General features: G+C 49.8%; 1 protein-coding gene across 5 annotated transcripts; it reads right to left on the bottom strand.

Annotated features, from left to right (window-relative positions):
* Positions 1 to 1,062: 1,062 nt before the first annotated feature.
* On the bottom strand, positions 1,063 to 20,076 carry MEAF6 (MYST/Esa1 associated factor 6). Of its 5 annotated transcripts, none has more exons than XR_005454443.1 (8): positions 19,987 to 20,076; positions 10,828 to 10,943; positions 10,094 to 10,181; positions 9,714 to 9,759; positions 7,086 to 7,278; positions 4,869 to 5,061; positions 4,184 to 4,217; positions 1,063 to 1,934 (listed from the first exon to the last, which is right to left on the bottom strand). XR_005454443.1 is itself a non-coding variant. In XM_038758324.1 (8 exons), the coding sequence occupies exons 1-8, from the start codon at positions 20,074 to 20,076 to the stop codon at positions 1,926 to 1,928; spliced, it is 606 nt and encodes a 201-aa protein (XP_038614252.1). In that variant the 3' UTR covers positions 1,063 to 1,925. The 5 variants fall into 5 exon arrangements, 3 of the variants coding, with proteins under 3 accessions (XP_038614252.1, XP_038614253.1, XP_038614254.1); XR_005454444.1 differs by having other exon boundaries at positions 4,869 to 4,926; XM_038758324.1 differs by having other exon boundaries at positions 5,032 to 5,061.
* Positions 20,077 to 21,016: the final 940 nt, after the last annotated feature.

Here is a 21,016-nt window from a genome sequence, read left to right as displayed (position 1 = left end):
AACGTTGGTATTTAGTGAGCGCATACTACACACAGAGCACTGTACTGAGCGCTTGGGAGAGTACAGTGCGGAAGTGTTGGCAGTCACATTCCCTGCCAACAATGAACGTCCCTCGTGACAGGGGAGAGGGCTTCCAACCCCACCTAAAGAAGTCCCCGCACGCGCCTTCTCCTTCTCCGGGCAGCGACAGAGGAAACGCAAAAGCGAGCAACCGATTTTTCAGACAGCCGACGTACGGAATAAAATCTCACCGAAGAGCGCAACGTCCAAGTCTCTAGGCAAAAGTGTCAGCCGGCGAGAGTAAATCTGCTACGTCACAGATGGCCGAAGGTCTTAGATCCCCCCAATTCGGGCCCTCCCTCCCATCAAATCTTGCCTCTCTCTCCCATCTCCATCCCGCGTCGTGCTCGAGCGTGACCGGGAAGAGACGGAACCGTCAAACACACTTGAGGATTTCGGCCAAACGGCGCCCGCCACCCGCCACCGGCACAGCAGCGCGGCCGGAGATCGGTCCGAATATTTGGCAGTAAAGACGCAAACGCTTTCCAAACGGTTTCGGAGAGGGTCGGATAATACTCGGTAGCTTCCTGGAACGATCAGGCCACGGGGAGACCGTCTTCTCCTTGGCAGGGCTGAGGGCGGGGAAGAGGGATAAGAGGCACGGACTGCCAAGGTAGCATCGCTTTCAAATAAAGACCGGCGGATGGGAAAGAGTGACGCTGGGAAGCAGCAACCACCGTGCACAACTAAATGGTCCAGAAGTCGGTTCCCAAATGAACACGCAACACGTGCCTCCGTTTACGGCCCCAAATCCCTCCTTGTCCTTCACCTGATCCCATCGATCCGGGAAGGGTGCTTGTTTGACTCAATCCCTGATCCCCACCCCTCCGTCTGAAAGGAGGGACCCGGAGTCGAACGGAAGGAAGCTCGGGGGAAGCTGTGGGAAGAATGGAGGAGGAGGACGGGGTGGGAAGACTGACATTCTTGTATGACATGAAATGAATAAATAAAATAAGCAGCGGAGGGAGATCTCCAAGTTAAAAGAAAAGCATGAGAAGAGACTGAAACCTGCGAGATTTTATTTTTTATACAAAATGATAGATTTCTATTTAAAAAAGGAATCAAACTCATGGTCTCTAGGTAATATCTGTACACCAGAATCCTTTCCACTTCGTAACAAACTAAGGTCGATTTAAAATTCTCCCTCAAACCCTCTGCTCCCCGCACCCTAAAAAGAAAAAAAAATTAAAATGGGGAGGGGGAACGACAGTCATCCGCTTTATTTGCTACTCAAAGAAATCCTCAGTGTAAGAATTCAAGTGAGATACTAAGCAAAATAAAGAGGAAAGAGTATTTCGGGCTAAACGAAATCCAGAGGGCGGGAGGGGGAAAGGGATGGTAAACTCTACATGGGTGTTTCCAAAAAAAAAAAAAGGGGGGGGGGGGATGATGGCCACAGATAAAACACAAATCAGAATAATAATAATAATAAAAAAAGTCTGATATTTACAGAATCAGGCCGACCCATTCAATTACACTCCCATTTCAGTCTAAAGGAAAAAGAGAGAACGCTTCCTGACTGGGGTGCCCACCCCCAGCCGGCCAAGCCGACGGCGGGCAGGGCCCGAGCGGCCGGCTAGGGGACCCCCGGGGCCAACTAGCCACGCGAGGGGAAGGGAACTGAAATCGCGCTTCGATCTTGCTACGTTTCAGTTACTAAAAATGACACGGGGACAAAAACAGGCCGACGTCTTACAGAGCAGCTCGGTCCCTCCGCTCCGCCCCGACACAAACCGCTCCCCCGTGCCGGGGCCGGCGCCGGGGAAGCTGACAACGTTCACGCGGTTGACGGGTGGGTGTTTCGTCTGGGTGAGGTGGTATGGGGAGGGCTCTAAAATCTGGAAGCTTTTGCACTAACGGGTCTTCTAATATTCCTATGGAGAGAAGAGAGAGATCCCAATTTACTGGACCGGACGGGAAGAGTTTGGTTCTCAGAACCGGCAGGGCCCCTCTTCTGGATGACGGGATTTGGATGCTTGAGGGGGTTTGTTTGGTTTTTTTTTTATGGTACTTGTTAAGTGCTTACTATAAGCCAGGCACTGTACTAAGTGCTGGGGTAATAATAATAATAATGATGGTATTTGTCAAGCACTTACTATGTGCCAGGCACTGTTCTAAGCACTGGGGGGGATACAAGGTGATCAGGCTTTTTATTTTATTTTTTTATTTTTTTTATTATTTATTTTGTTTATTTTATATATTATTTTATTTTATTTATTTTATTTTGTTAGTATGTTTGGTTTTGTTCTCTGTCTCCCCCTTTTAGACTGTGAGCTCACTGTTGGGTAGGGACTGTCTCTATATGTTGCCAACTTGGACTTCCCAAGCGCTCAGTACAGTGCTTTGCACACAGTAAGCGCTCAATAAATACAATTGATTGATTGATTGATATGGTAATAATAATGATGGCATTTGTTAAGCACTTACTCTCTGCAATTATTATTATTAATAAATGCCATCATGATTATTATTATTATTACCAGACCCTTGGTCTTTCCACCAAGCCACGCCACTTCAATCAATCAATCAATCAATCGATCGTATTTATTGAGCGCTTACAGTGCTTTATAATAATAATAATAATGGCATTTATTAAGCACTTACTATGTGCCAAGCACTGTTCTAAGCGCTGGGGGGGATACAAGGTGATCAGGTTGTCCCACGTGGGGCTCACATTCTTAATCCCTATATTACAGATGAGGTAACTGAGGCCCAGAGAAGTGAAGTGACTTGCCCGAAGTCACACAGCTGACAATCGGCAGAGCCGGGATTAGAACCCATGACCTCTGACTCCCAAGCCCGGGCTCTTTCCGCTGAGCCACGCTGCTTCAATAAGTAGATACAAGCTAATCCCTGCCCCACATAGGGCTCGCAGTCTTACTCCCCATTTTACCACAGAGGGAACTGCGGCACAGAGAAGTGAAATGACTTATCCGAGGTCACCCAGCAGATAAGTGGCAGAGCTGGGGTTAGAACCCAGGCCCTCTGACTCCGGGGCCCGCGCTTCTTCCTGTAAGTCATGCTGTTTCTCGTGCTATTTTGTTTTTTTTTTTGTTTCCACCCAAACATGCAGCTCTCTAAGACGACAGAGTGAGGAAGGATGTTTCGTCGTCTCAGGTAATGTTTCCAAGGCACCTGAACTACCAGAGCATTTCCCGGTTAATTTGAGCGGGAGGGGGTTTCTCTCAATCAATCAATCAATCAATCGTATTTATTGAGCGCTTACTGTGTGCAGAGCACTGGACTAAGCGCTTGGGAAGTCCAAGTTGGCAACATATAGAGACGGCCCCTACCCAACAGTGGGCTCACGCCCAGGTGCCTCTGTTTCCTTCAGCCCGAATGTAAGGCAGAATACCTGGAGCAATTAAAGTCAATTCCCCAGCCAGAAAGTCAGACTTCAACCTCTCAAGACTGAAGACGTTTTGTACTCTCCCGAGCATTTAGACTGTGAGCCCACTGTTGGGTAGGGACTGTCTCTATATGTTGCCAACTTGTACTTCCCAAGCGCTTAGTACAGTGCTCTGCACACAGTAAGCGCTCAATAAATACGATTGAGGATGATGATGATGATTTAGTACAGCGCTCTGCACACGGGAAACGCTCGATAAATGCCACTGATGACGACGAAGTTTTCTTATCCGTACGATGGGGCTTAAATGCCTCCTCTCCCTTCCTCTCAGATTGTGAAGCTCGGGCGGGATGGGGACCGTATCTGATCTGATCATCTTGTATTATCATTATTATTATTATTACCATGATACTTATTAAGCACTTACTCTGTGCCAAGCACCGGAGTAGACACAAGAAAAGCAGGCTGGGCACAATCCCTGTCCCACAGGCGGGACTGTACCTGCCTCAGAGCTTAGCCCAGTGCTTTGACACCTGGCAAGTGCCCGATGGATATCATCGTTATCATTCTTATCTTCTCGGATCAACTCTACGGATGTTTGATTCTGATCCCAAGAGGGATCTTTTGAGCCCAGGAGGGCTGCCTGAAGGGGCTTGCCAAAGCGGCACCCGTAGAACGGATCCTTTCATTCATTCATTCAATCCTATTTACGGAGCGCTTACTGTGTGCAGAGCACTGTACTAAGCGCTTGGGAAGTACAAGTTGGATACTTACGGCTCTCGGCTTTTTGTTTAACTTCAGGTCAATCCTGGAGTGGGGGAGATAAGAAAGACGTTTGCGTTTTAATATAGGCGTGACCAACGGGGTCTCCAAGAATCAGCTACCGCAAATGGCACAAGCTACAACGAAGACTATTTGGTTAAGTAAAATCCCCGTTCTTTGGTTAGACCGAGTCGATTGTTTAGCTCACCCACTTATTTTTGGAGCAAGGATCAATTACAAGAGACAGGAGCAGATTTTTCTAGGCCTTGCCGAAATACAGACTCGGATGACCCAGCAAAGGAACATGGTTACGAGAGCCCCATCGTTTGTTAGATGACGATGAAATTATGTGCGGTAGAAAGAGCGGATTACAAGAGCATGCTCTATGTTAAGGGGTTAGCTTTGAAACTATCCCAGGGCATCATTCAGACAGGTTGGCGATGAATTTTTAGGAGCTAAAGACTAGGAAGAGTTTGGTATCGCAGTATAGGATAGGCAGAGCTCAAGTGGATTTTGTTGATTACATCTCTTCAAAGCCAAATAACCCAATCTTACACCATTAATCTCTTTACGAAGCAAAGCCAGGAGATCAGTTTAACTAGGAATGAAGTTAAAGTTTGACTACTTTACATTAAAAAAAAGCATAAAAGTGAAGTGTACTGAATTTTGCTTAAGTTATTATTAAATGAAATGTTACCTCCATCACGTTTCTCTGTTTTTAAAAAAAACTTCCCAGCCTAACCTAATATACATACCTACAATTAAACAGATAAACTATGGGTTAGAAAGGTCTCAAAAAGGCATATCGGCGTCTATACACTAAACAACACAGCACAAGTACTAATTCAAATCAAACTTACTCAAAGTCATAATCAAACATGCCAGACGGGCTGAGAGGCAGCATTTGAAAGGAAGAAAGCAATAGAAATTAATATACTAAATAAATTAGTGGATTAGCCACGGTTAGAAACAAAAACACCTTAAAAAAAACCTTAGCCGGAAAATTTGGGCTGACTCTTTATAAGCCGAAGTTTAGACGGGAACAGCACCCGGGATATTGCCGTCGAAACACTCCCTTCCCGCGGCCGATTTCATTTCCAAAGAGCAGTCTTAAGAAGCGGGTGGTTATTTCGGAAGAAAACTTCCAGACGACTGGAAGCCCTCCGCTGAGTTAGGGGGTTAGAAGAAGCAGAGCGGGGAGGAGGATTGAGGCTGTTAAAAGAAGATGTCTGGAGAGGGCAAGAGTAGAAACAGGGCAGCTAGAGAGGAATTCGAGGGCTGCTCTATAAACATTTCAAAACAGAGACAAAAAGAAAACATCTCGCAGCGGCTCTAACTGAAGTTTACGGCAGCCGGACCACGGGAACCTGTAGCAGCGGAAACGGTGTCTGCCCCTTGTCAAGAGCTCGCTTTCCCGAAAGTCCGGGGCTGAATACGTAGTAGCAGAAGTCAAGCGGTTCCCTTTGTCTTTGGCCGGGTGCTGAGCGGGCAGCTTGGGTGTCCGGCTAACTGCCAGACCACCGGGACCTGGGTTCGGGCCTGCCCACGAACCCCAAGCGCATCCTTTCTGATGGATGATCCGTCGGGAAACGGCGCTCCAACGAGGGGCATCGCGGGGTGAGCTGGTTCCCCGGGCAGCCAGGGCTGCCGGCTGACCGGCTGACTTGTAGGAAGCAAACCCGTTTACCGTGGACACGCAAAAGGCCATCGACGGGACACGTGGCCGGGGGAGGGAGGAGTCGTCAGCTCCGAGCTGGTCTCGTGTCGCTGAAATAGGTGCCGGCGGAAATCCCAGGGTGAGATCGATGAAGGGCTCTCCCTGGGATTCTCTATTATTCCTGAGTGGAACACCGGCTAACTGGGGCGGGCTTTGTTTGTTCCTTTTTTTCTTTTTCCCAAGCGCAGGAAGAAAATCCGGGGAGGTGGAAAACACACAGTAGAGCAGGTTGTCCTAACCCAGACTTAAGGCAGAAGAATCATCAAAACCCGTGGAGCTTGGACAGCTTTGCAACACCCTGCCTTGACATAATGAGGCTTCACCGTGGCCTCACTGAAGGTTTGGATGAAGCACTACCTCATTTCTAAGACCACCCCCACCCCAGAACAGGTGGGATCCTGACTGCCCCTTCCCCGCTGAAATCTGTCAGCCCTCTCTCTTCCGCTGACGGATTATACGGGGCGGAGGGAAAGGCTGCGGGAACGTGGGGTAGGAAGGCACCTTCCCTGACTTTACTGAAACTGTCTCTCGGTACAGTCCCTGAGAGCAGACGCAATCTTTCATGAATTCAACACCTGGCAGAGAAATGTTCAAAGGGGGAAGAGGACGTACACTCAAATGCTGTGCTGAAAAGAGAGTGGGCTCATTCTCTCAACCTCAAAGAGGCGGCGGCGATCCCGGAGCAAATAAAGCCCGTGCCTTTACCTATTTGACATTACAGCGTCTTGGAAAATAGAGCTATTGCGTTTGAAATCGCTCCCTCCCAGCCTGATTCCTTTGCTGCGATACTTCCCTCAACTCATCCCCAACCTGAAGAATATCCAAACGTCCCACCTCAAGTGAGATGGTGCCATAAATTTCCTTCTCTCTCTCTCTCTCTCTCCTTCCTTACAGTGGTCCCCAAATCAGATGGTGCCGAGCTGTCTTCCCGCTCATTCAAGACCCCCAAATCCCAAACCGGTGTTAAAAGAGACGATAGTGAAGAGAAAAAGCGCACCGTTTCATCTGAAGTCAGTGGTATTTCTTCTTGTCGTGAACGCGTGATTTCTTCGATCGACTTTCCCCAGTGTTTTCAGCCTCGGGCTTCCCCTTTGGCCACCACCCATCTCGAGCCGGTGGTCTCGGGACCGAGGCCCCCTCCACCGTCCCCAACGTCACCTCGTCAGGTGAACGTCCCCCCCCACCCGCCCCCCTCACCTGTGCCGGTTTTTATTCTTCCGTTTTTTATGGCTGCTGTGGTGGCTGCCAGAGGAGGTGGAAGAAGCAGCTTTCTGGGGTTTGACGCCCTGCACGGACCCGTCGAGCTCCTCTGTGTCCTCTTGGCTGGGCTCGTTCTCTTGATTGTGGAAGTCCGGAGAGGTGTCGCTCTCCGTCCCGCTGCCCGGTTCTCCTGAGAGGGGGGCGGGGGGAGGGACGAGACGACACGCCAGCCCCGTCAGGACTCCCCTGCCGGCCTGCCAAGCGTCTTTCTTCCTCACCCACGATCTTCCCACACTCCCCGGGCGGACCCACACCTAGCTACTGCTCACAAGCAATGTGTTCAAACTCCAACTGCCCTACGAAGAGCAGCCTGATTCTGACCCAGCCCTCGGGGAGGAGACCGATCCCCCCGAGATCCTGGGAAACGGATTCCTCTGAAGACCGGCACCCCACTTAGAAGACCGTGAAAGATCACACAGTTAGCATAAAGCGAAGCATGGAGAAGTGGCAAGCTTAGTGGAAAGAGCAGAAGCACGAGAGTCAGAGGACCTGGGTTCTAATCCAGCTCCGCCAACCGCTCGCTGTGGGGCAAATCACTTCACTTCTCTGTGCCTCAGTTTCCTCGACTGTAAAATGGGGATTCCACGCTTCAGCCCTCTCTTATTTAGACTGTGAGCCCCACACGGAACAGGGATTGTTTCTGATCTGATTAACCCGTATCCACCCCAGTGCTTAACACATAGCATGGGCTTAACGGGTACACTAATAACATCAACGATGGCAATAATAATAACAATAACAAGGCGAGCACAGCAATTTCCCGATTTGGGGTGCCACTGGCCTTCTGTATACTCAGTACCCTTCTCCAAAGCAAACATTAACAACAAATTATTCCTGACACATGGGGAGAAGGAAAGCCTTGCTGTAAATCTTCCAAATAGCACGGCCTTTGGCGAGAGCAAACAAAAAGCACAGTTGTACTGGATCCTTGGATAGGGCCAACGCTCATTTGAAAGGTACAGACGCTCGCTCTGAGTTTCAGTGGAATCAGATGGCTTCAATTGAATCTGAACCGCTCGCTCACTGTGTGGCAGGGAACGGGTCTACCAACTCTGTTATAACCGTCCTCTCCCAGGTTCTTAGCGACAGTGCTCCGCACCCGGTAAGTGCTCAATAAATACCACGGGTTGGGATGACGAAGAGACGCAAACCCGGCTTTCTACGGAATCGGAAATGAGTGGTTTGATCGAGACTTCTCGACGTTTGGGAAGAGGGGGTCTTTCGGGGTCTTTCTAGGAGGCAGAAGGCAGGAACTTCTCAACCCCCTCACCGTACCTCGTTCTCGCCTGTCCCGCCATCGACCCCCGGCCCACGTCATCCCCCGGGCCTGGAATGCCCTCCCTCTGCCCATCCGCCAAGCTAGCTCTCTTCCTCCCTTCAAGGCCCTGCTGAGAGCTCACCTCCTCCAGGAGGCCTTCCCAGACTGAGCCCCTTCCTTCCTCTCCCCCTTCCCCCTCTCCATCCCCCCATCTTACCTCCTTCCCTTCCCCACAGCACCTGTATATATGCATATGTTTGTACATATTTATTACTCTATTTATTTATTTATTTATTTTACTTGTATATATCTATTCTATTTATTTTATTTTGTTAGTATGTTTGGTTTTGTTCTCTGTCTCCCCCTTTTAGACTGTGAGCCCACTGTTGGGTAGGGACTGTCTCTATATGTTGCCAATTTGTACTTCCCAAGCGCTTAGTACAGTGCTCTGCACATAGTAAGCGCTCAATAAATACGATTGATGATGATGATGATGATGATGATGACGACGGGTTGGGGGGTGAGCCATACCGCCAGGGAGGTAGTGTGGCCTAGTGGTAACAGCATGGGATTAGGAGCTGGGGAGCCTGCTGCGGGATCGTGGTCCGGTTGCTTCGTCCCTCTGGGCCTCAATTTCTCCATCCATACAATGCGGAGAAGAAATCTGCTCTCCCTCCCTCTTACTTCTCAGCCAGTGGTATTTATTGAGCGGTTACGGCATGGAAACACTGCTCTAAGCGCTTGGCAGAGTACAATACGCCAGCGTTGGCAGGCACGATCCCTGCCCACAAGGGGCTTACGGACTGGACTGGGGCCGGATCCAGAGAAGCAGTGTGGCTCAGTGGAAAGAGCCCGGGCTTCGGAGTCAGAGGTCATGGGTTCAAATCCCGGCTCCGCCGATTATCAGCTGTGTGGCTTTGGGCACTTCACTTCTCTGAGCCTCAGTTACCTCATCTGTCAAATGGGGATGAAGACCGTGAGCCCCCGGTGGGACAATCTGATCACCCTGTAACCTCCCCAGCGCTTCTTGCACATAGTAAGCGCTTAATAAATGCCATCATTATTATTATTATTATTTGATTATCCTCTCTAGTGCTTAGCACATAGTAAGTGCCTCAGAAACACCAGAATTCAGGGGGAGAGAAAGTCGAAAAATAAACATGTTGAAGAAGAGTTCCTGCCTTTGTGGGAGCAAGAGGAGATCGGAGGAAGGGCTCCCGTTGACTAAGTGGGAATCCTCGGCCACCCGGAAAGGGGGAACTAGCTCAACTCCGGAACGGCCCCGCCTCGGGCCCGAAGACACTTACTCTTTTCAATGAGCTGGTCTTGCACTCCAGCCAACGCACTGACCGCCTACAAGAAAAAGACACATCACCGTGCATGAAGTGCAGGGGAGAGGGAGAGGAGGGGAGGCATCCGAGCTGGGTCCTCTGGAAAAGGAGACCCTCCCACTCCCCACAACACCTATCCTGCCACCCCGGCCCCAACTCACCTCGGGAGGTGACGGGAAGCTCCGGCATCACTGTGGACAGAGGTTATGTGCAGCAACCCAACGTAAAACCGATTGTCCAAGTGGAAAATTTAAGTCAGACACGCGGAAGACACTCGTTACGGGGGAGACGGGGCCGGGGGGAGGGGAGATAACGCTGGTCTCCCACATGGTTCGGGTCCCAGAAGGCTCACTTACTGCTGCTGAAGTGACCGAAGATTTGCTGAAGAGTCGCTCGGCTTCCTTGAATTTTCTGTTCCTCCGATCGTTTTTGCTGTTGGAGTTCCTGAAACGCGCAAAAGAAACCGTGGTGAAGCGGTCCGTCTCCATTTGCTTTTCCGCAGGCCGCGTTCTGCGGCTGAGAGAAACGACCGCAGCCAATGCTTATCAACCCCGGTGAAGCCCGTGCTCTATCCGCTAGGCTCGCTGGCCTCCAGGACGCGGGTCTCTGGGCTCCTCTCGGCCCCAAGTCTCGGCTTCCATGCCCAGGCTGTCCCCGTGTCCCCAAGCGCTTAGTACAGTGCTCTGCACATAGTAAGCGCTCAATAAATACGATTGATTGATTCAGTATTAAGGGGTGTCCAGTTTTGAGTCCCTCGCTGACTGGAGCGTCCCCAAACTCTGCCGACTTACACCCGTCGGCGGGCCGTCTTCTAAGGCCGAGCTCCGCAATTCTGCCGTCGCTCAGGAGAGGAACGCGCAACTCAAATCAGGAGGGAAAGGAAAGTTGACTCATCCGCAATTACAGGGGAGTCAAAAGTGGCAACTCCCCGGATGGTATCCGCCAAGGTGATCACCGCGACATCACTGTCATCATGGACATTATATAAAGAAACGACCGTAGAGTTGGTCTGGGAGGGGGAAAAAAAAAAACCGGCCCAGAAAACTGTACGGGGAACAAAATGGAAACGAGAGCCTCTCCTGATACTCACTTTTGATTTGTCAGATACCGGTCCCAGCCACGGATAATATTGCCATACATCTGGGTATCCTCCAGGTAGCTTCCTTCAAAAGCGTAGATCTGCCTCTCCAGGTTTGCCAGTGTCTCCTAGGAGCCGAGAAAAGCACAGAGAAAAAGGCTAGGCCGCTCCGGCTCGGCTAGGACATCCAGAATGACCAAACGAGAAGCCCATCGATCATCGGTATTTATTGAGCGCTTACTCTGTGCAGGGCACTGTAATGATGATGATGATGATGATGGCATTTGTTAAGCGCTTACTATGAGCAAAGCACTGTTCTAAGCGCTGGGGAGGTTACAAGGTGATCAGGTTGTCCCACAGGGGGCTCACAGTCTTAATCCCCATAATAATAATAATAATGGCATTTGCTAAGCGCTTACTATATGCAAAGCACTGTTCTAAGCGCTGGGGAGGTTACAAAGTGATCAGGTTGTCGCACGGGGGGGGGCTCCCAGTCTTCATCCCCATTTTCCAGATGAGGCCACTGAGGCCCAGAGAAGTGAAGTGGCTTGCCCCAAGTCACCCAGCTGTCGACAACTGGCAGAGTTGGGATTTGAACCCACGACCTCTGACTCCAAAGCCCGGGCTCCTTCCGCTAAGCCATGCTGCTCCTTTGTTAAGTCAAGCGCTTAACAAATACCGCGATAATAACGATTATGATTTATTGTTACCTGGGTGGAGTTGCACAGGTAGCGGGTCTCATAAGCACTTAACAAATACTGCGATAATAATGATTATTTTTTATTATTACTGTACATCCTTCAACGGCCCCAACGCTCGCTGTGGGCAGGGGATGTGTCCGTTTGTTGTTGTATCCTACTCTCCCAAGCGCTTAGTACGCTTTACGAGGCAGCCGACAGTTCGGTGCCCAGGACCTACCGCTCCCAGAGATTTGTGGCCCCCAAGGATGCGGTGGGGAAATAGGGGCCTGGGTGTCCTCCATTCCGTGTTCCCAAACTCTTTTTATTCATTCAATCCTATTTATTGAGCGCTTACTGTGTGCCGGGGTAGAGAGGCAGCGTGGCTCAGTGGAAAGAGCCCGGGCTTTGGAGTCAGAGGTCACGAGTTCAAACCCCGGCTCCGCCAATTGTCAGCTGGGTGACTTTGGGCAAGTCACTTCACTTCTCTGGGCCTCAGTTATCTCATCTGGAAAATGAGGATTGAGACTGTGAGCCCCCCGTGGGACAACCTGATCACTTTGTAACCTCCCCAGCGCTTAGAACAGTGCTTTGCACATAGTAAGCGCTTAATAAATGTCATCATTATTATTATTATTATTATTTGGGAGAGTCCAGTACAGCCGGTAGACGCGACCCCTGCTCTCAAGGAGCTTAGAGTCTAACAGGGAAGGCAGGCGTTATAATAACAGGTACGGGGAAGCAACTGTGAATAAGGTTCAAAAGGTTGACATCACTATTAGAACAGTGCTTTGCACATGGTAAGTGCTTAATAAATGCCATTATTATTACTATTATTATTATTATTATTATTATTATTATTAATGGACGTACAGGCCTTTTTCACCTTTCTACCTTGAAGCATTTATTACTCTATTTATTTTACTTGTACATATCTATTCTACTTATTTTATTTTGTTAATATGTTTTGTTTTGTTCTCCGTCTCCCCCTTCTAGACTGTGAGCCCGCTGTTGGGTAGGGACCTTCTCTATATGTTGCCAACTTGGACTTCCCAAGCGTTTAGTACAGTGCTCTGCACACAGTAAGCGCTCAATAAATACGATTGATTGACTGATTGATTGAAGTGGTGTGGCTTGGTGGAAAGAGCAAGGGTCTGGTAAGAATAATAATCATGATGGCATTTATTAATAATAATAATAATGATGGCATTTATTAAGCGCTTACTATGTGCAAAGCACTGTTCTAAGCGCTGGGGAGGTTACAAGGTGATCAGGTTGTCCCACGGGGGGCTCACAGCCTTAACCCCCATTTTACAGATGAGATAACTGAGGCACAGAAGTGAAGTGACTTGCCCAAAGTCACACAGCTGACAATTGGCGAAGCCGGGATTTGAACCCATGACCTCTGAGTCCAAAGCCCGGGCTCTTTCCACTGAGCCACGCTGCTTATTAAGCGCTTACTATGTGCAAAGCACTCATTCATTCAATCGTATTTATTGAGCGCTTACTGTGTGCAGAGCACTGGACTAAGCGCTTGGGAAGAACAAGTTGCCAACAGTGGGCTCACACTCTAGAAGGGGGAGACAGAGAATCAATCAATCAATCAATCGTATTTATTGAGCACTTACTGTGTACAGAGCACTGTACTAAGCGCTTGGGAAGTACAAGCTGGCGACATAGAGAGACAGCCCCTACCCAACCGTGGGCTCACAGTCTAGAAGGGGGAGTCAGAGAACAGAACAAAACATATTAACAGAATAAAATAAATAGAATAAATATGTACAAGTGAGATAAATAAATAAATAGAGTAATACTGAGCGTTAATCGGGTCTGCCAGTTGTCTGTTGTGCAACCAAGGGCAAGTCACTTGACTTCTTTTAGACTGTGAGCCCACTGTTGGGTGGGACTGTCGCTATATGTTGCCAACTTGTACTTCCCAAGTGCTTAGTACAGTGCTCTGCACACAGTAAGCGCTCAATAAATACGATTGATTGATTGATTCGCTGTGCTTCAGCTTCCTCATCATTCATTCATTCATTCAATCGTATTTATTGAGCGCTTACTGTGTGCAGAGCACTGTACTAAGTGCTTGGGAAGTCCAAGTCGGCAACATATAGAGGCGGTCCCTACCCAACAGCGGGCTCACAGTCTAGGAGGGGGAGACAGAGAACAAAACACATTAACAAAATAAAATAAATAGAATAAATATGTCCAAATAAAACTCCCTCCTAGACTGAAAGCCCCATACGGGACGGGGATTGTGTCTAACCTGAGTCCAGCGCTCAGTAAAGTGCTTTAGCAAGGGCCATTTCCAGAGCTAAGGGACCGAGTTCTCGCACTCTGCGGAAGAGAGGGAGGGGGAGAAGTTAGGCCCAAAGCTGGAAGAGCTGCAGAAAAGCCGTGTAGCGTGCGTGTGCGCATATGCACACGTGTAGCCAGAGGTCATGGGTTCGAATCCCGGCTCCGCCCCATCTCCACCACATCTTCGCTTCTCTGAGCCTCAGTGACCTCCTCTGTCAAATGGGGATGAAGACTGTGAGCCCCACGTGGGACAACCTGATCACCTTGTATCCCCCCAGCGCTTAGAACAGTGCTTTGCACATAGTGAGCGCTCAATAAATACGATTGAATGAATGAATGTGTTTGTGTGTGTGTGGTGGGGAGGGAGGTGTGACACAGTGGTACGCCTGACTAACGATAATCATCACAATAATGATAATCACGATTGTGGTTCTTATTAGAGAAGCACCGGGGCCAAGTGGAAAGAGCATGGGCTTGGGAGTCGAGAGGACCTGGGTTCTAATCCAGCCAGTTCAATCACTTAGTCGTATTCATTCAATCGTATTTATTGAGCGCTTACTGTGCGCAGAGCACTGTACTAAGCGCTCGGGAAGTCCAAGTTGCCAACAGTGGGCTAACAGTCTAGAAGGGGGAGACGGAGAATCGATCAATTGTATTTATTGAGCGCTTACTGTGTGCAGAGCACTGTACTAAGCGCTTGGGAAGTACAAGTTGGCAACATATAGAGACAGTCAATCAATCAATCGTACTTATTGAGCGCTTACTGTGCGCAGAGCACTGTACTAAGCGCTTGGGAAGTCCAAGTTGGCAACATATAGAGACAGTCAACCAATCAATCAATCAATCGTATTTATTGAGCGCTTACTGTGTGCAGAGCACTGTACTAAGCGCTTGGGAAGTACAAGTTGGCAACATATAGAGACAGTCAATCAATCAATCAATCGTATTTATTGAGCGCTGTGTGCAGAGCACTGTACTAAGCGCTTGGGAAGTCCAAGTTGGCAACATATAGAGACGGTCCCCACCCAACCGTGGGCTCACAGTCTAGAAGGGGGAGTCAGAGAGCAAAACAAAACATATTAACAGAATAAAATAAATAGAATATGTACAAGTGAGATAAATAGAGTAATATTGAGCGTTAACTGAGCACTGAAGGAGTAGTTACCGAGTATCTGAGCAGCAGTTGTCTGCTGCGTAACCTTGGGCGTGTCGCTTAACTTCTCCGAGCCTCAGTTTCCTCATCTGTAAACTAGGGATCATCATCATCATCAATCATATTTATTGAGCGCTTATTATGTGCAGAGCACTGTACTAAGCACTTGGGAAGTACAAGTGGGATCGAATCCCACTCCCTCCTACTTAGACTGTGAGCCCCATGTGAGACGGGGACTGTGTCCAACCCGATTAACTTGTCTCTACCCAGCATTTAGAATAGTGATTGGCACATAGTAAAGACTTAACAAGTATAGTATTAAAATAATTATTAAGCACTTTATATTAATCACTGTGATATTTGTTAAGCACATAATAATGATAATGATTGTGGTAGTTGTTAAGCTATGCCAATAATAATGATGGTATTTGTTAAGCGCTTACTATGTGCGTAGCACTGTTCGAAGCACTGGGGGGGATACGAGGTGATCAGGTTGTCCCACAGGGGGCTCACGGTCTTCACCCCCATTTTCCAGATGAGGGAACTGAGGCACAGAGAGGTCAAGCGACTTGCCCGAAGTCACACAGCTGACAAGTGGCGGAGTCGGGATTTAGAGCCCATGACTTCTGACTCCCAAGCCCCAGCTCTTGCCATTGAGCCACGCTGCTTCTCTGTGCTTAAATGCCATCATTATTATTATTATTATTATTATTATTATTATTGTTAAGTGCTTACTATGTGCCAGACACTGTACTAAGCACTGGGGTGGATACAATAATAATGATGGCATTTGTTAAGCACTTACTATGTGCCAAGCGCTGTCGGCCACAGTCCCTGTCCTGCATAGGGTTCCCAGTTTTCATCCCCATTTTACAGCTGAGGTAACTGAGGCCCAGAGAAGCGAAGGGAAACTGAGGCCCAGAGAAGTGAAAGGTAACTGAGGCCCGGAGAAGCGAAGGGAAACTGAGGCCCAGAGAGGCGAAGGGAAACTGAGGTCCAGAGAAGTGAAAGGTAACCGAGGCCCAGAAAAGCAAAGGGAAACTGAGGCTCAGAGAGGCAAAAGGTAACTGAGGTCCAGAGAAGCAAAGGGAAACTGAGGCCCAGAGAGGCGAAGGGAAACTGAGGGCCAGAGAAGAAAAGGAAAACTGAGGGCCAGAGAAGGAAAGGGAACCTGAAGCCCAGAGAAGTGAAGGGAACCTGAGGCCCACAGAAGCCAAGGGAAACTGAGGCCCAGAGAAGCGAAGGGAAACTGAGGTCCAGAGAAACCAAGGGAAATTGAGGCCTAGAGAAGTGAAGGGAAACTGAGGCCCAGAGAAGCAAAAGGTAACTGAGGCCCAGAGAAGCCAAGGTGCCCTGAGGCCCAGAAAAGCAAAGGGAAACGAAGGCCCAGAGAAGCCAAGGGAAACTGAGGCCCAGAAAAGCAAAGGGAAACTGAGGCCCAGAGAAGTGAAAGGTAACAGGCCCAGAGAAGTGAAGGGAAACTGAGGCTCAAAGAAGCAAAAGGTAACTGAGGCCCAGAGAAGCCAAGACTGAGCTCCTTGTCTTCCCTCCCAAACCCTGCCCTCTCCCTGACTTTCCCATCACTGTCGACGGCACTACCATCCTTCCCGTCTCACAAGCCCGCAACCTTGGTGTCATCCTCGACTCCGCTCTCTCGTTCACCCCTCACATCCAAGCCGTCACCAAAAGCTGCCGGTCTCAGCTCCGCAACATTGCCAAGATCCGCCCTTTCCTCTCCATCCCAACCGCTACCCTGCTCGTTCAAGCTGTCATCCTATCCCGTCTGGACTACTGCATCAGCCTTCTCTCTGATCTCCCATCCTCGTGTCTCTCCCCACTTTAATCCATACTTCATGCTGCTGCCCGGATTATCTTTGTCCAGAAACGCTCTGGGCACATCACTCCCCTCCTCAAAAATCTCCGGTGGCTCCCAATCAACCTACGCATCAGGCAGAAACTCCTCACCCTGGGCTTCCAGGCTGTCCATCCATCCCCTCGCCCCCTCCTACCTCACCTCCCTTCTCTCCTTCTCCAGCCCAGCCCGCACCCTCCGCTCCTCCGCCGCTAATCTCCTCCCCGTACCTCGCTCTCGCCTGTCCCGCCATCGACCCCCGGCCCACGTCATCCCCCGGGCCTGGAATGCCCCCAATCCCTCTGCCCATCCGCCAAGCTAGCTCTCTTCCTCCCTTCAAGGCCCTACTGAGAGCTCACCTCCTCCAGGAGGCCTTCCCACACTGAGCCCCTTCCTTCCTCTCCCCCTCGTCCCCCTCTCCATCCCCCCCATTTAACTTCCTTCCCTTCCCCACAGCACCTGTATATATGGATATATGTTTGTACATATTTATTACTCTATTTTACTTGTCCATATCTATTCTATTTATTTTATTTTGTTAGTACATTTGGTTTTGTTCTCTGTCTCCCCCTTTTAGACTGTGAGCCCACTGTTGGATAGGGACTGTCTCTAGATGTTGCCAACTTGGACTTCCCAAGCGCTTAGTACAGTGCTCTGCACACAGTAAGCGCTCAATAAATACGATTGATTGATTGATTAAGTGCTTACTATGTGCAAAGCACTGTTCTAAGCACTCAATAAATATGATTGAATGAATGAAGATGAGGAAACTGAGGCACAAATAGTAATAATGGCATTTATTAAGCGCTACGTGCAAAGCACTGTTCTAAGCGCTCAATAAATATGATTGGATGAATGAATGAATGAAGATGAGGAAACTGAGGCACAAAGAATAATAATAATGGCATTTAAGCCGTTACTATGTGCAGAGCACTGTTCTGAGCGCTCAGTAAACATGACTGGATGAATGAATGAATGAAGATGAGGAGACTGAGGCCCAGAGAAGTCAAGTGGCTTGCCCTCGGTCACACAACAGACAACTGGCAGAACCGGAATTAGAACTCAGGCCCTTTGACTACCAGCGCTTAGAACAGTGCTTCGCACATAGTGAGCCCACTGTTGGGTTTACTGTTTACTTGTCCATATCTATTCTATTTATTTTATTTTGTTAATATGTTTGGTTTTGTTCTCTGTCTCCCCCTTCTAGACTGGGAGCCCACTGTTGGGTGGGGACCGTCTCTAGATGTTGCCAACTTGGACTTCCCAAGCGCTTAGTCCAGTGCTCTGCACACAGTAAGCGCTCAATAAATACGATTGATTGATTGATTGGGTGGGGAACGTCTATGTTGCCAACTTGGACTTCCCAAGGGCTTAGTCCAGTGCTCTGCGCCCAGTAAGCGCTCAATAAATACGATTGATTGATTGATTGAGCGCTTAATAAGCAGCGTGGCTCGGTGGAAAGAGGCGCTCAATAAATAGGACTGAATGAACTAGACTGTGAGCCCACGGTTGGGTGGGGACTGTCTCTATATGCTGCCAACTTGGACTTCCCAAGCGCTTAGTACAGTGCTCTGCACACAGTAAGCGCTCAATAAATACGATTGATTGATTGATTGACTGTCTCTATATGTTGCCAACTTCTACTTCCCAAGCGCTTAGTACAGTGCTCTGCACACAGTAAGCGCTCAATAAATACGATTGATTGATGGATTGACTGTCTCTATATGTTGCCAACTTCTACTTCCCAAGCGCTTAGTACAGTGCTCTGCACACAGTAAGCGCTCAGTAAATACGATTGATTGACTGACTGTCTCTATATGTTGCCAACTTCTACTTCCCAAGCGCTTAGTACAGTGCTCTGCACACAGTAAGCGCTCAATAAATACGATTGATTGATTGATTGTCTCTATATGTTGCCAACTTGGACTTCCCAAGTGCTTAGTACAGTGCTCTGCACACAGTAAGCGCTCAATAAATACGATTGATTGATTGACTGTCTCTATATGTTGGCAACTTCTACTTCCCAAGCGCTTAGTACAGTGCTCTGCACATAGTAAGCGCTCAGTAAATACAATTGATTGACTGTCTCTATATGTTGCCAACTTCTACTTCCCAAGCGCTTAGTACAGTGCTCTGCACACAGTAAGCGCTCAATAAATACGATTGATTGATTGATTGACTGTCTCTATATGTTGCCAACTTCTACTTCCCAAGCGCTTAGTACAGTGCTCTGCACACAAAGTGCTCAATAAATACGATTGATTGATTGATTGACTGTCTCTATATGTTGCCAACTTCTACTTCCCAAGCGCTTAGTACAGTGCTCTGCACACAGTAAGCGCTCAATACGATTGATTGATTGACTGTCTCCATATGTTGCCAACTTCTACTTCCCAAGCGCTTAGTACAGTGCTCTGCACACAGTAATTGCTCAATAAATACGATTGATTGATTGACTGTCTCTATATGTTGCCAACTTCTACTTCCCAAGCGCTTAGTACAGTGCTCTGCACACAGTAAGCGCTCAGTAAATACGATTGATTGATTGATTGATTGATTGATTAGAGGGCGCCGAGGTCAGAGGCCCTTCCGGCTTTCCCCTCAGGAGGCGAGGCGGCCCTGTTGCCATGGAAACGCGCGCGCGGGCTCCGGCCTGAGGGGGCGTCCTCCCGCGCGTGCGCGCGCGGCTGAGGGAGCGTCCTCCCGCGCGTGCGCGCGCGGCTGAGGGCGCGTCCTCCCGCGCGTGCGCGTCCAGGCTCCGGCCTGAGGGAGCGTCCGCCCGCGCGCGCCTGAGGGAACGTCCTCCCGCGCATGCGCGCCCGGGCTCCGGCCTGAGGGAGCGTCCTCCCGCGCGTGCGCGCGCGGGCTCCGGCCTGAGGGAGCGTCCTCCCGCGCATGCGCGCCCAGGCTCCGGCATGGGGGAGCGTCCTCCCGCGCGTGCGCGCGCGCCCCCGAGGAGCGAGCGAGGGAGGCGGGAAGCAGGAGCGCGCGCGCGCGCCGCTAGGCGGGTTGCGCAGCGGCCGAAAGGGGGCGCGGCGGGGCGGGCGGGGGGAGGACGGCGAAGCTACGCCGCCGGCGTAACGCTCCCGGCGGGGCCCGGGCCTGGGGGGGGGGGGGGGGGCGGGGGGGACGCCACCCGGGGAGGGGGACACGGGGGAGACGCCGCCGCCGCCCCCAACGGCTCTTACCGCCAGCTCCTGCTTCCGCTTCACCAGCTCGGCCAGCTCGCGCCGGGTGTCCGGGATCTGCGGCGGCGCCGCCTTGGTGTGCATCGCCATGTTGGGCTGAGGCGGAGCGCGGGCGGCGGGCGGAGGAGGAGGAGGAGGAGGGGAGAGGAGTGGGGGGGGAGGCCGCGCTGCCGCCGCGCCGCCACCAGGGGGCGCCGCGAAGACATCACAATGGCGCCTGCGCACTGCGCCGCCCGCCCGGGCAGCGCCCGCCTGAGGAGAAAACGCGGGCCCCGGCCGCAATAATAATAATAATTATTATTAATAATAATGATAATGGTATTTGTTAATTGCTTACGATGTGAATAAAAATAATAATAATAAATGACGGCGTTTGTGAAGCGCTTTCTACGTGCAAAGCACCCTTCTAAGCGCTGGGGAGGTGATGAGGGTGTCCCACGGCGGGGCCTCACAGTCTTCATCCCCATTTGACAGATGGGGGAACTGAGGCGCAGAGTAGTTAATGATGATGATGATGATGATGATATCATCATCAGTCGTATTTATTGAGCGCTTACTGTGTGCAGAGCACTGGACTAAGCGCTTGGGAAGTCCAAGTTGGCAACACATAGAGACGGTCCCCACCCAACAGTGGGCTCTCAGTCTAGAAGGGGGAGACAATGAACAAAACCAAACATACTAACAAAATAAAATAGAATAGATATGTACAAGTAAAATTAATAAATTGAGTAATAAATATGTAGGAGGTAAGGAGGTAGGTGTCCCATGGCGGGGGCTCACGCCTTCATCCCCATTTGACAGATGAGGGAACTGAGGCTCAGAGTAGTTAATAATAATAATGATGATGATGATATCATTATCATCAATCGTATTTATTGAGCGCTTACTGTGTGCAGAGCACTGGACTAAGCGCTTGGGAAGTACAAGTTGGCAACATAGAGAGAAGGTTCCTACTAGGAGGTAGGTGTCCCATGGCGGGGGCTCACGCCTTCATCCCCATTTGACAGATGAGGGAACTGAGGCTCAGAGT

This window comes from Tachyglossus aculeatus, chromosome 16 (genome assembly GCF_015852505.1).
Source record: "Tachyglossus aculeatus isolate mTacAcu1 chromosome 16, mTacAcu1.pri, whole genome shotgun sequence".
In the NCBI taxonomy this organism is placed as follows: Eukaryota; Metazoa; Chordata; class Mammalia; order Monotremata; family Tachyglossidae; genus Tachyglossus; species Tachyglossus aculeatus.
Note: the sequence above shows the minus strand (reverse complement) of the source record. Positions and strands in the feature narration are given on the sequence as shown.